Here is a 13,557-nt window from a genome sequence, read left to right on the forward strand (position 1 = left end):
ACAGGTGGATATCTCCCTGCTGTGTGGAGATCCAGGCCAGAATGTCACAGAAGACAGGGAGCTCACCACTGGATCTTCTCTAAAAGTCGGGGGAGAAGTAAAAGTAATTGAATTGGACAAACATCATTTATGTTCTCTGTTACTTCAACAGATATGATGCAGATGTTTCTGGCAGGTAACAGTAACAATTAGATTTAATATAATATATATAATATATTATATATATATATAATATATATATATATATATGGTCATTGATGTTTTTGCTTTTGATAAATGGTTCTTATAGTCACCAAAGCTGCATGTGAACAGCAAACACTGTGATAATGTGAAACAGTTTTACTAATAAAAAAAAACTCTTTTAATATATTGCAACATTTATTTATTTATTTTATTTATTTTATTTTTGCAAAATATTTATTTATTCCTATGATGGAAAAGCTGATTTTTTTGCAGCGATTTATTTATTCATTGTCACATGATCCTTCAGAACTCATTCTAATATGCAGATTTTTGAAACTGTAATATATATATATATATATATATATATATATATATACTTTTATACTTTTTTAACATTATAAATGTCTTAAAATGTCATCAATTTAACATTTCCTTTCTGGATAAAATAATTATTTTCTTGAGAAATGCTGTTCACCCCAGAATTTAGCATCATGGTATATATATTATAAATATGCCATATTTTATGAAATTTTCATATCTTATTTAGTAGCTAGTCATCTGGACTTTTATTCACCTTGATTTGCTAGTTTTGTGTACTGCATAAAACTAGCAATTTAGAAAAACAAATGAACACACTAAGTTTAGATTTTGTTGTGTTATGTGTTTTATTATGTTGCAGGCTTAGCACCAATGAGTGTTGGGAAGTATCTTAACTAAAAAAAAAAAAAAACAAGTGAGACTAGGCTACTTCAGTGTAGTTGTCTACTTTTTGATTGCTGCTTGAAGTTTAGCTCACTACTTTTTCACAACAGTAGATTCAGTGTGGTTCTGTACAGTGAACTGCTTTCAGTTATGATTAGCATGTAGCTTGGCAAGCTACAGTTTCAAAGTAGCTTCCCCAAACTGAAGCAAACTCTCCCTGTTCAGTCAGTGATTCTCTCAATGGCTCTTTCATTCTTCTGTTCTGCCATGTTTTATTCAGTGTGGAAAATCTTAGTTAATTGGTCTACAGTTGGCTTTTCATGGCTGTTTCCTTAACAACAGGGGAAATACCCATTCTCCCTCCCTTTTTTATTTCCCAAACCCTGCCCATTTAAGGCTGTACCACGTTTTTCCCTTTTTCACGCTCTCCCTCTCTTTCCATGTCTTTCTGGTCTTCTGTGTGTGAGGACTCTGTGACAGCTTTTCCTGCTGCTTGTAGTGAACGGCTGAAAGGGAGTCAGACTCAAACTGAGGCAGACGCTTACACTGCTCAACGGTTATTGGTCTAAATGTTTTGAATGGTCAATTCTGGACTAAACTTCCCAAGACGTCTGATGAAGTGTCTGATGCTGCAGGACAACAGCTTTGAGATTTATATGTGGTAAGTTTCTGTCATTTTAGCATGCCATATTTAGTGATATTACATTGATATAACTTTAGTAATCCTGTTGAATTGTATGAAAATTGATAAGAAATACGAAATGGTTCTGTGATGTTCTGCACCGCATTTGTGTTTTGCGTTTCAGTAAAGAGATAAAACATCCTTAAAACAAGAAATGTTTTCTTGACAGGCAAAATAGTCCAGACTTTTTTCTTTTAATAAACTTGTCTTGAATTAAGTTTAGTGTTGTATTGTTGTTGTTATTGTTTTAAGCATAAACCTCACTTTGGTTGACTGATTAAAATCAGAAAAAATATTTTAAGCATAAAATCTTTATTCTCTATTATATCCTAATATCTTCAGCAGGAAATGATCCTAATATAATAGCTCAATATCCTAATATCTTAAGCACACACACACACACTCACATATATATATATATATATATATATATATATATATATATATATATATATATATATATATATATATATATATATATATATACACATATAAAGCATACATTTTTTCACAAAAAAATTTGTTTTTTAATGTGATGATGCTGAGTGTTTTAAATATAGAGCTCTTGCACATGTCACGTCTCTATGACTTTGTTGACTCATTTGATCATAAATCATGTCCTGTAAGGTTATGATTATTGAATCCACCAACCAGAGATATCATCTGCGCGGATGGAAGTTATTTTAGATAATTTTGCTCTGCATGAAGCGTGTTTATGTGTGTATGGATGTTTTCCAGCAGGAGAGTTTGATCCAAGTTCTGGAGAGAAGCATCTATAAGCTGTGTTAGGGCCAGAGCTGTAGCTGTAGATTGGTTAATGATTTATCATTATAAAAATAAACACCCGGACTCATTGTGTGCTATTCTGCAGAAAGGTCAATAATAATGTAATGTGACCAGGTTGCTGAGGTGAGGGCTTCATGCATGGCTGATGTGTTTCATCAACTAAAAGGGGTTTTCTTGTGCAAGAGCCAAGTGAGTTAAAAGGCCCTGTGTTTGCATGCCACACCTTTTCAGTTATTAAAAATGCACCATTTAAATTTACCTTTGACACAAAAAACTATTCAGAGTCTCACTCCTTTAAGGCAGCTGATTGTTAAAGTCTTTGTTTGTTTTGGTATGCAATGTTAGTTTTGATTTATAACCCGATGGAGAAACGTGCAAAACTCACAGCTGCTCTTTGTTTAGAGATGGCTGACTTGTGTTCATATCTGTTCAACCCTGCTCTGAGCATCTGCTTTCTTCTGCAGGCACTCTACTGTTGATCAGTCAGCCACCTTGTCTTCTGCAGTCCTGGAAATTAACATAGTTTGTCGATTAAGGGAAGGTCAGAGGTCAATCTCTAATCTAAATGCATTTGTAAATACTCCAGTATCCATCTTTTTGTGATGAAACGACTACTGACATATTCACAAAATATAGTGCTGACTAATCATATAAAGTATTATGAAAGTTTTATAAAAATGGTTCATATGACTTGATATTAAATTATATAATAATATTATATACATGTTATATATATATATATATATATATATATATATATATATATATATATATATATATATATATATATATATATATATTGCAATATATTGCATTCCAAATCTTCTAAAGTTTTGTGTGAGGAGCAGCTCGTAATTAATACAATTGATACATCACATTTATTATTAATATATTCACTTGTAATATTCCTTTCTACTCTTAAATGGGATATGGCAATATAAGATTTGATGTAGGTGTCATTTGGTCATAAGCATCAATGGCATCAAATGAAATGCACTTTTATCGTCAGAATTTGTTTTGGAGAGACAACATTTTCATACATAAGTTCAATTCACTTTCATTGGCACTCAAATGTATCAAGGCTTTTATTCTGCTATGTCTTATCCAAGTTTGTTGGATTCAGAGGAATGTTTACACTGACACTCCTTTTGCTCTGAAGGTTTAAAACATTTAATTACCATGTCAGTCTGTGCTTTTAAACACCTCCCAAACATTCTTTCTCTCCCCATCTCTGTTTTTATGAGCTTGTGGATTTTGATTGAGAGAATAAATCCCTAAATCTAACAATACAGAAAACCCCAGATAATAGAGCACAAAATCTCATCTCAGTGGTATGCGTTTGCTCAATTAATGCCATTGGCTTGATTTACAAATGCACTGAGAGTGTCAATCTCACATTATGGAGCAATAATACAGTTAAAGGGAAGTACATCCCTTGGAATGAGACTGAACATGGGTGTGTACAAAATTAAACATCATTAGTTCTCTGTATCTGGTTCTCTCTGACAGCTATTAAGAAATATATATAAAATAAATAAATTTGTGTATATATATGTATATATATATATATATATATATATATATATATATATATATATATATATATATATATATATAAGATGCATTCAGTTTATTAAAACGATCCAAAATATAGCACAGTTTACACAAAAATATTAAGCAGAGCAATTGTTTTCAACATTGATAATAATTATAATAAATGGTTTTCAGCACAAATAAAGTAATGGCTAAATTACAATTAAATATTTATTTTCAATAAATTACACATTTTATACAAGTTTACAAAGTGCTTTACAAACATAAAAATCATACATTTCTGCAAAAAAGAGGAAAGTATGTAATAGAACAAAAAAAAGAAGGGATTTGGGCTACTCCTAAATTCCTTATCCAATCACAGCTTTCTTTGATCTGTTTGCTCTCATAAACCTGAGTACTTGTGATATGTTAATGCTTTAAAGCTCTATGGTCAGTATGGGGTTAAATAATGTCCGCCCACCCATGGGAAAGATGGACGGCATGTTTTGTGTCGTACAGTAATCAGAGGGTCTGAGTAATGGATCCAGCATGTTTCTTAGGATCTGCAAAGGCCTCCAGGCTCGGATCGATCTGCAGATGAGATCATTGTGCTATTTGTGGAGCTTTAGAGCTGGGATCACCTGAGGGTTAGTTGTGCCATCATCCACATACTCTCTGTGCCTTTCACACTGAACCCAAACTAGCAGGAACGAGACTGCAGATGCACGTGATTAATTAAATCCAAATAACTCACGCTCTCACCGAAGCGAGTCTTAATTGCTTTTAATTTAGAGTTTTAGCAGTGGTTAGAGACTCTTGAATTCTCATCCATTCCCATATATATATGTTTTGTCCCTATTGACCCTAGAGGTGGACTAGAGCCAACGATCAGGGTACATGAAACACGCATTATTAAAAGAAGTGTTTTTCTACTCTGCATTTGCATATAAAACTATTGAGGCTCTTTGGCTCCTTTGAGACACACATCTGGTCCACATTAACACCCAAGAGCACAGCCTTCAGCCACACAACCCCCACTGACAACCCAGGCTGGCACCCTCTGTTATTTAAGAACACTGAATGGTACACACAACATGAGAATAATCTGAAAAAGGCTTTTAACTTCTAGCAGAATTATTGAAGTTTTGAACTGCATTCCAATTCATACTGAGTCCATGCACTAAATGTATGTCCAGGATACTCTTGATGACGGGGAAGTTTGTTGCATGTTACAGTTTGTCACTGTTGTAATGCCACTGCCATGACACAAAATTGCATCTTGTGTAAATATTAGCATTAAGCTGACTTCATTAGCTTACTTAACCTTCATTATAACTTCACTTTTCAGTCCATATGTTTAACAGCAATCATATATCATACAAACTTTTCTTTTTTTTCAACTGAAAAGAGAACTTCAACTTTTATTTGGCTGGTCATGCAATCTTAGAACATGTCTCCCCACATGTACTTTGTAAAATAATACAATTAGTTTAACTGATTATTTAATTTATTTATAGTAGTATATGACTAGTTGACCTGCTTCATGTAAAAAATAAAAAGTAAATAATATAAAGAAGATGATTTGGGGTTTTATTTATTTATTTTTATATTTTAAAATGTAGTTTATTCCTGTGATGCCAAGCTGAATTTCCAGCAGCCATAACCCCAGTTTTCAGTGTCACATGATCTTTCAGAAATCATACAGTGTGCTGATTTGGTTTTGCTGTTTGATATTTTTGTGGAAATCCTTTTTTTTTTCAGGATTCTTTTATAGAAAGTTCAAAAGAAATGAATTCATTTGATATATTAATCTCTTGTAACATTATAAATGTCAGTACTTTTGATCAAGGCGTCCTTGTTAAATAAAGTAATCATTTTTTAAATAAAAAATAAGTAATCTTACTGACAACTTTTGAACAGAAGTGTTAGTAGTATCAGGCTGTTGATATTGATATTGAGTCTTATATTCATAATTTTTAACATATCAGAAAAATACAATTCCTTCATGGGGGATAGAAGTCATTTAAAGAGTAAAGTTTGAGCAGGAATTTGTGCATTTGAGGAAACTGAAGAAAAGGAGTTTGTGTGGTGTTCATTTAGTATCGTCTTTCTCGGCTGGCATGTGTCTTTAGGGTCAACTTCACATTTGGTGCAGGGGTCAAGAATCTGATGGCAACCACATGTCTGACTTGGCTCCAAATTAAATATCCAACTCAGTAAGAGCTACTGGCAGGTAACACAGTCCAAATGAGTTACTTGACCTAATCTGCTAGAATCTCTGTCAAGAGAAACAAGAAAGAAAGACACCCTACACTGTTTTTGAAATGTCATGGTGAGGTCCAGGCCTGTAAAAGAGCTCCAGCTAATTCAGCGAATGCTTTTACCATGCAACCCTCCTGAGCAGTTTTACAGGCAACACAGCTGGTAAAAATGTGTCCAAGTTCACTAGTTGGACAGGTACCCTCACCTCTGAGGTTTTGGAAGCTACACTGAGCTTCTAACTTTGATTTGTTGAGACAATTCTGGTCATGGTTTGTGTTCAGGTGAATCTGCCTGATGGGAGAAAATGAGACCCGAGGGGCTTCATACTGACTGAGAGATTGTCAGTACTTCTACAATGCTTTTGGACGGTTGTTTATGGAAAAGCACAAGATTATTAGGACGTTAAGGTTGTAGCATTCTGCCAAACACAAAAATGATGATAAAAGCAATGTTTCAAAGTTTCAAATGTGCGTTCAGGGACACATTTAACCCCCCTCTACCATTTTCCAATATAACTGTTCATGGGATAAGACAAAAACATTAGCTTTCTTCATTTTTGAAGTGAACTTTTTATCTTAAAAGGACATTTTAGGAGCGCAAACACTCCTCGAAGCAACTCCAGTCATGATGAAGTTGTTTTCTACTGAGGCTGACAGAATAAAATAGTCATTAAGAGTATTTGGTATATTGCGATTAGCCTACCTCCTCCAGCCTGTCCACAGTTTGGGAATAGTGAAAGAAACCCAATTATATTTAGATTTAAAGTAGAGTATCAGTCACCAAGCCCTTTGCCAAGAAGACCACAAGTGGTTCATCCACTGTGCCAGGAAATTCCAGTGGCTGAAAGAACATTTCTTAGTATCAGAAATATCCATGTGCTTGTTTTGGCGTGTCATATGAACGAGAAGGCTGCACTGGCTGCTCGGGTTATGTTTTTCTTTGATATTGGTGAATTCAATTACTGCCTTTGAAGTTGTGAAGTAAATTCTGTTCATGCTTTGTGATTATATTTTTGAGTGCTTCAGCCGATGGGTCAGATAGTTTTACACCGCTGTGTCCTGCGATGGTCAAGACTGAAGCTTCTGTTCAATGATTAGCAGAAAGAGGAAGCGCTCCAGAGGTCTTTGACCTGTCACTTTGTCCCCAACAAATCATCCACATAAACTCTTTGTTTGGATAGACAACTTAATGAGAAAAACAGAGAAAGAAATCAAAGGGGAGGGGTATTTTAGGTAGTTTAGGTATTTGCACTGGGTCTCAATTTTTCCTGTCGGATAGAGAAAGATTCAGGGGAAGGAAATGCTATTGTGGTCTTCTTATTGTGGAAAAGACAAGAACTATTTTTAATGGATCATTTCTGGACTTCCTCTGTCTCTCCTGTGCCTTTAAGCAAAAAAACTTTAATTTAGAAATAGTATTTCGGACCTTTTCCCAGGCTTTGTGATATAGGCAGCATTTGCTTTGGCGTTCATTTGTGTTTTTTCTTATTAAATCAACTGTCAAGTGGAGTGCAAACATTGGTTTCTAAGTCATGTTAAGGCATAGCTTTATCTGGAATTCCAGAGCAATTTTTTTCCTCTCTTAAAATTATACATGTAAAAAAAAAAAAATGGCTAGACTAAAGATGAGTGAAAAAATTATTATTATTATTTTATTATTATTTGTTGATTTTTTTTTCATGTCTTATGGATGCTACAGTTTTTTTTTTTTCAAACTGCACAGCAAGTTGACCGAAATATTTTTTGAATGTTTCAAATTAATAGCTGCTGAAATGTAAGCTTTGCCATCACAGGAATAAATTACACTTTAAAATATCTAAAAATAGAAAAAAAAAGGATATTTTACATTATAATAATATATATACATTTACATTTACATTTATGCATTTAGCAGACACTTTTATCAAAAGGGACTTACAGTGCATTCAGGCTACATATTTATATATATATTAGTAAATAAATGCAGGTGTGCCTATAGTTAATAAAACCAATAAATATCCTCTGAGTCTTATTAATGTCCCCAGATGTCAGAACATAACATACGTTGGTATTTTCCCCTTTGCTTTTCTATGTTTAAATGCAACATCTGCTTTGGAGCAGAACATGAGGTCAGAGAAAGTAAACCGCTGATGTTGGATTGACAGGATCGCACGAGGGCAAGAGGCATGCAAATCATTTCCTCCCCAGGGGAAAAACAAAACACAAACAAAACAACACGGCAGGTTAACAGATGTCTAAACCTGTCTCCTGCTGCCATTAGACTCCACTTAGACATGACTGCTGTGAGTGAAGAGTTAAACAGCTGGTATAGTGAACTTTTTCTGGAGATTATAGTGTTACATAAGTTCATTTTCTACATTTTCTGGTATTTTGTGTATTTATAATTTGTATTAGTGCATCGGTGTTATGGACTTTTTGGATCAGCCACTGCAATAAATCAGACAGGAACCCGACAGGAACATGCAGTTTCTTCATACTGTCTCTCTTCTGGGTCATTCCTGGGTTTGCCATGTGGGTCAAAATTTGTAATGATCACTGGCTGTGGTTTCCATCCACGTTCCACGTTACAAGCTTCCAAGAGTCAGCGAGATCCAAATCAGCACTGCAAAGCTTAGGGGCTTTACTAAACCAACTCGAAAGAAACCTCCTGTTTCAGCAAGTTTTTCACACCATCTGCCTATGAAATATTTCCAAGCTTGGGCCAAATGTCTAGAAGCATTATAACTGGCAAAAACTGAATAATTTAGGCTAGTGCCTTGTAACATTTGAAGAAGCTGAAAAATGAACACAAAGGTTAATATTGAAACATTTTCATGTTCAGCCAGTTCACACTGTGATTTATTTTTCTAATTCAGTTCACTCCTGCTAAGTTTGAGAACCACTCATTCATCATGTAGCGGTTCCTGTCTAGGATATGATTTATTGCATTTTCCTAGATGAAATGTGAATCGTTTTTATGCTGTTAGATGTCAAGCTGACTTCCTGTGTGCACAGCACAATCAGTCATTTGTTTGCACTGCAGATGCCTCAGTGATTCTAGATGTGATGTGGTCTGACAAGGTTGTGTGTCTCTTTCTCTCCCTCTCTCTCTCTCTCTGTGTGTGTGTGTTTGCGTTTGTCACTGTATAGACGAAGACCCAAGATATTCTGAGCAAACAAGGCCAATGAGTGAGAAGCTTGATCCATCTAAAAAAAATTAAAATAAAAAACAGTGCACCATGAGGAGAAACTGACTGCTTTACATGGTAAATATTAATGCATTAATTTCTAGGCTAACTCTATTTGTTTTATAGTTGCTATGCATTTTGTTTTGTTCTGCTATGTTGTGCGTTGGGACTATTTCCACAACTGGGAATGGTATGCTTATTCAATTCTAGAAAACAACTGTGTATTAATTCCACATTTATATTATGTTTTATAACTGACACTAAAGAATTCTTAATGGAATAGTTCACTCAGTTATATTTATGCAATCATTGATATTTCCTATATGAATTTCTTTCTTTTATGGAATACAAAAGGAAGTATTTCAAAGATATAAAATATTTTATGTGAAAAACAAAGTTAAACACAGAGCTATCATATAAAAAACAGAAAACTTAGAATATAAGATTCTAAGAATAAATTAATATAAGGTTAGAGAGTCTGACTTGCAACCCAAAGGTCGCCAGTTTGAGTCTCGGTACTTGCAGGGATTGTAGGTCAATATGAGACCCTTGAGAAAGGCACTGAACCACTAGCTGCTCCAGAGTGCTGCTGCAAAAATGACTGCCAGCTGCTCAGTGTGTGTGTGTGTGTGTGTGTGTGTGTTCACTACTCACTGCTGTGTGTGTGCCATGTAATGGGTTAAATGCAGAGCACAAATTGTGAGTTTTGGACACCCTTTCGCTTTCACTTTTTAACATTTAATGTAACATCTCCTCTTGTGTTTCACTAAAGAAAGTTAGGCATAGAGGTTTTGAACGACATGACAGTGAGCAATTTTTTTTTAGGGTAACTGTGCCTTTAAAGGTTAATTTTTGTAGGACCACATAACTGACCATGTGTAATCGCTGTCATTGAAATCACTGAGTTTGCATAAACAGTATGTGTACAGCAATGATGTCAGACAGAGAACAAAAGCTAGCAAGAAAAGCCAAAGTCAGCAGGAGGTGTAGTGGATGGGATATAAAAGAGGAGCGTGGGGACACAGGAAGTGTGGTAAGATCCGGCAAGCACACATGACCCCAGTTCTCCATGTTTTATGTGACGCCTGCAATGCATTGCGGATTGAGATAAGAACCAGTCGCAGAGCTGACATATTGTCATAGGGAGGATATGTTTGTTTGGGGTTATAAATTTAAACCCCTGAAACTCTTGCCCTGTATGTGAGGGTGTGGCTGTATTTGTTGGCCCTTGGAAATATGAATCTTCCTTGGGAGTTAACAGTTAGAAGGGAAAAAAGACAGAGAGGAAATATACAACGGACATAACCAAAACAGGAAAGGAAAATGCTGTAGATGTATTCAGATGGACGTCATTAGGGAAGAGTATTGTATCATGTCCTTTATTCAGATACAAAAGCATCTGACTTCTGGCTACACTCCATTAGGAGGAGATTTGTAAAGGAAATGGGCCCCACTAGCTGACCTTTTGACCTCACAATAGGAGCAGGGATGGGCTGTAGACGTGAGGATGTTTTTACTGAATAGTTATATATAGTGTGTCTATACTGTGCCTCACAGTGAGAGAGAATTGTTGTAACTCCATGACAGAATAAAATGCTCAGTTTGACTGGCCTGCTCCTTTTGCTTTTGGAACACAGAGGCTTGACCTTTGGCCTATTTTTTTGTTTTTGGCTGAAATCCTTGCAGATATTTTATTCACATTTTTTAAATTAGAATCTTACAGTTTTAGATTTTAGATTTCTTTCTTAAATTCTAAATGTATTCCTCATTTGAAAAATTACTTAATTCCATAATATAAATTTTTACAGCTGTTTTCACCTCTAAAAAAATATTTTTATTCATTCTTTATTTTTGTAAACTTACTTTAATCTTCTAATATACATATTTAAAGCTAATTTTACCTCTAAAAATTTCACCTTTAAAAACAAAACTGTTTGTATTTTTTTCCTGGCTTCATAGAGCTTAATCAATCAATCAGTTAAAACAATAAAAAAATATAAAAATACTGATTTAAAAAATATGATTTCTGAAGTGTTTTTATGACGGTAAGAAAACACCCAATTCTAAAAAATAAAACACTTAATTCTAATTCCAATGTTTTTATCCTATAGGTTTGGAAACACAGGACAAAGCCAGGATGAATGTGAAAAGGAAGGAGATGGATTTCTTGAGCAACACTATTGCTGCTTATGCTCATGTTAAAGGTCTGTGCTTTTCCCATGTTTAACATACAGCTCAGGGTTAATAGAACAGCAAACTCATATTAATATGTTCCAGTGAATAAACCAGACTCATTTCCCCATCTGTTCAGCCAATCCAGAGAGTTTCGGCCTTTACTTTGTCATCGGCGTCTGTTTTGGCCTGGTGCTCACTCTTTGCCTCTTGGTCATTCGGATTTCCTGCAAGCCTCGGACCACTACGGCGCCCCCTACGCCAGAGAAAAAACATCTGAAAGACTATAGTGAGGAGGAGGAGGAAGAAGATGAGGAGAGCGATGACGAGGAGGAGGAAGATGCAGTAGGCCTGGAGTCCACTATCCAGCACAGCACCACAGAGATCCCCATGAGCAACCACCTCATCACGCCGGACGGGACTCTGAGCAGGAACGTGTTCACCTCAGCTGAGGAGCTGGAGCGGGCACAGCGATTGGAGGAAAGGGAGAGGATCATCAGGGAAATCTGGAGAAACGGACAGCCGGATATTCTGGGAACAGGGACAGGCACTATTGGAAGAGTGCACTACTACTAACACTCCTGAACACAAACTCAAGCCATTTCACTGGTTGAGTGCAGTACTGTTAATGGACAGATTTTCCAAATACTGATGTTATTGTTATCCTACAGACCATGGGTACAGCTGTTCTGTATGCAATATTTGGTTGCTGTCAGTCCCCATGTCATGGTGCTTATAAAAAAGTAATTTTAAAGCACAAATTTAGGCTTTGATGTTGTTCAAAAATTATTTGTGAATTGTACATGATTATTAGAAGCTCAGTGAAAGTAAATGCACTTTTGCACCATGCCATTAATTCTGTATAGATTTTTTCCTTGTCCCCCCCCCCCCCCCCCGTCAAATCATGTAGTAACCCTGAACAGTAATTAAAATTTGCTGCAGATGAGATCATTATTTTCATGATTTATACTAATTTGTCTAAATAAATAATAATAATAAAAAAGCTAAAGTTAATTGTTTCTAATGCAACAATGTGAAATAGCAAATAGGCATCACGACATTGTAATTTATATGAAAACTAGATATTACTTTTGAGATTTACAATGTATTTCAAGATTAATTGTGAGAGATAGATCGTAAAATGTGAAAGTAAAAAATGGGCCGTTTGAAATAAGCCTGCACAAAAAAAAAAAAAAAAATCCAGTATCAATAAACTTTCAAAATGTCTAACAACTCATAACTGATATGGTGCCAATATATATTGTGGATTCCTAAATGAGATATACCTCTTTAAAGGGAATGTGAATACGAAGAGCTCATGGTAAGATGTGTTTGATTTAATTATCATTGAGCTTTACATTCAGCGAAAATACTGAAACTCAAACATTTAGACCAAAGCATACCAATAAATGTTTACAGAGGACAGAATGCTAGTTTTCTTGTAAAACAACTTTTTGTCATTGTACTTTTCTCATTGAACTTGAGAACTGCTCACAGGACACCTAATATGTTAGGAACCCACATGACATCATAGATGAGCCCGGAAAAGTCAAGAATTTGAGTCTGTTTTGATCGATGGTACTGTCAACACAGTAATTCAACCTACAAACCTTACAGACATATTTCTATTCAGAATTAGTCTGTATGTCATTAAATATAGTCTATTCCCAATGATTAGTCAGACTGTGAAGATGTATTCCACATGGCTTCCAGATGCTGTTTTCAGTCTAAAGGGAAATTAAATCCACACCAGTCTCGCTCCACATCTTCACCTAGGGAAACTGGACTTTCACATTCTGGTTAGTGTCAAAGCAAAGCCTTTTCACGTCATTCAGAGCTTTTCAACGACATTTGGGGTGTAATAATTGGTCACAAATGACCTGGAGCCAATCAAATTGTGTTTTGTGTCATTTGATAAGATTCTTTTCAATCAGGTCATGGGGTTAGGAAAAGTGCATAAAGGCTGCGTGCATTTGATACCAGTTCTGTATTTGTACAATTGTATATTTCACTCACAAAAATAAAGTTATTTTGTTTTATATTGTAAAACAGACAAAGAATTTGTGCTCAT

General features: G+C 35.2%; 1 protein-coding gene across 5 annotated transcripts; it reads left to right on the forward strand.

The window, feature by feature from the left end:
* Window positions 1–1,309: 1,309 nt before the first annotated feature.
* LOC128030509 (protein eva-1 homolog B) lies at window positions 1,310–13,553 on the forward strand. 5 transcript variants are annotated; one of them, XM_052618197.1, is made up of 6 exons: window positions 1,310–1,546; window positions 2,818–2,894; window positions 9,277–9,392; window positions 10,233–10,347; window positions 11,426–11,518; window positions 11,626–13,553. In XM_052618197.1, the coding sequence occupies exons 4-6, from the start codon at window positions 10,308–10,310 to the stop codon at window positions 12,060–12,062; spliced, it is 570 nt and encodes a 189-aa protein (XP_052474157.1). In that variant the 5' UTR covers window positions 1,310–1,546; window positions 2,818–2,894; window positions 9,277–9,392; window positions 10,233–10,307; the 3' UTR covers window positions 12,063–13,553. The 5 variants fall into 5 exon arrangements, with proteins under 5 accessions (XP_052474157.1, XP_052474155.1, XP_052474160.1 ...); XM_052618195.1 differs by lacking the exon at window positions 2,818–2,894; XM_052618199.1 differs by lacking the exon at window positions 10,233–10,347 and having other exon boundaries at window positions 1,316–1,546.
* Window positions 13,554–13,557: the final 4 nt, after the last annotated feature.

The sequence above is a fragment of the Carassius gibelio genome, chromosome A16, assembly GCF_023724105.1.
Source record: "Carassius gibelio isolate Cgi1373 ecotype wild population from Czech Republic chromosome A16, carGib1.2-hapl.c, whole genome shotgun sequence".
Classification (NCBI taxonomy): domain Eukaryota; kingdom Metazoa; phylum Chordata; class Actinopteri; order Cypriniformes; family Cyprinidae; genus Carassius; species Carassius gibelio.

What these genes read in the sequence shown, in the direction of transcription:
- LOC128030509 (XM_052618197.1), top strand. Translation starts at nt 10,308, where the DNA reads ATGGGATATAAAAGAGGAGCGTGGGGACACAGGAAGTGTG. An exon ending in GTGGGGACACAGGAAGTGTG is followed by an intron (nt 10,348 to 11,425) that starts GTAAGATCCGGC and finishes TTTATCCTATAG; the next exon opens with GTTTGGAAACACAGGACAAA. An exon ending in TGCTTATGCTCATGTTAAAG is followed by an intron (nt 11,519 to 11,625) that starts GTCTGTGCTTTT and finishes CCATCTGTTCAG; the next exon opens with CCAATCCAGAGAGTTTCGGC.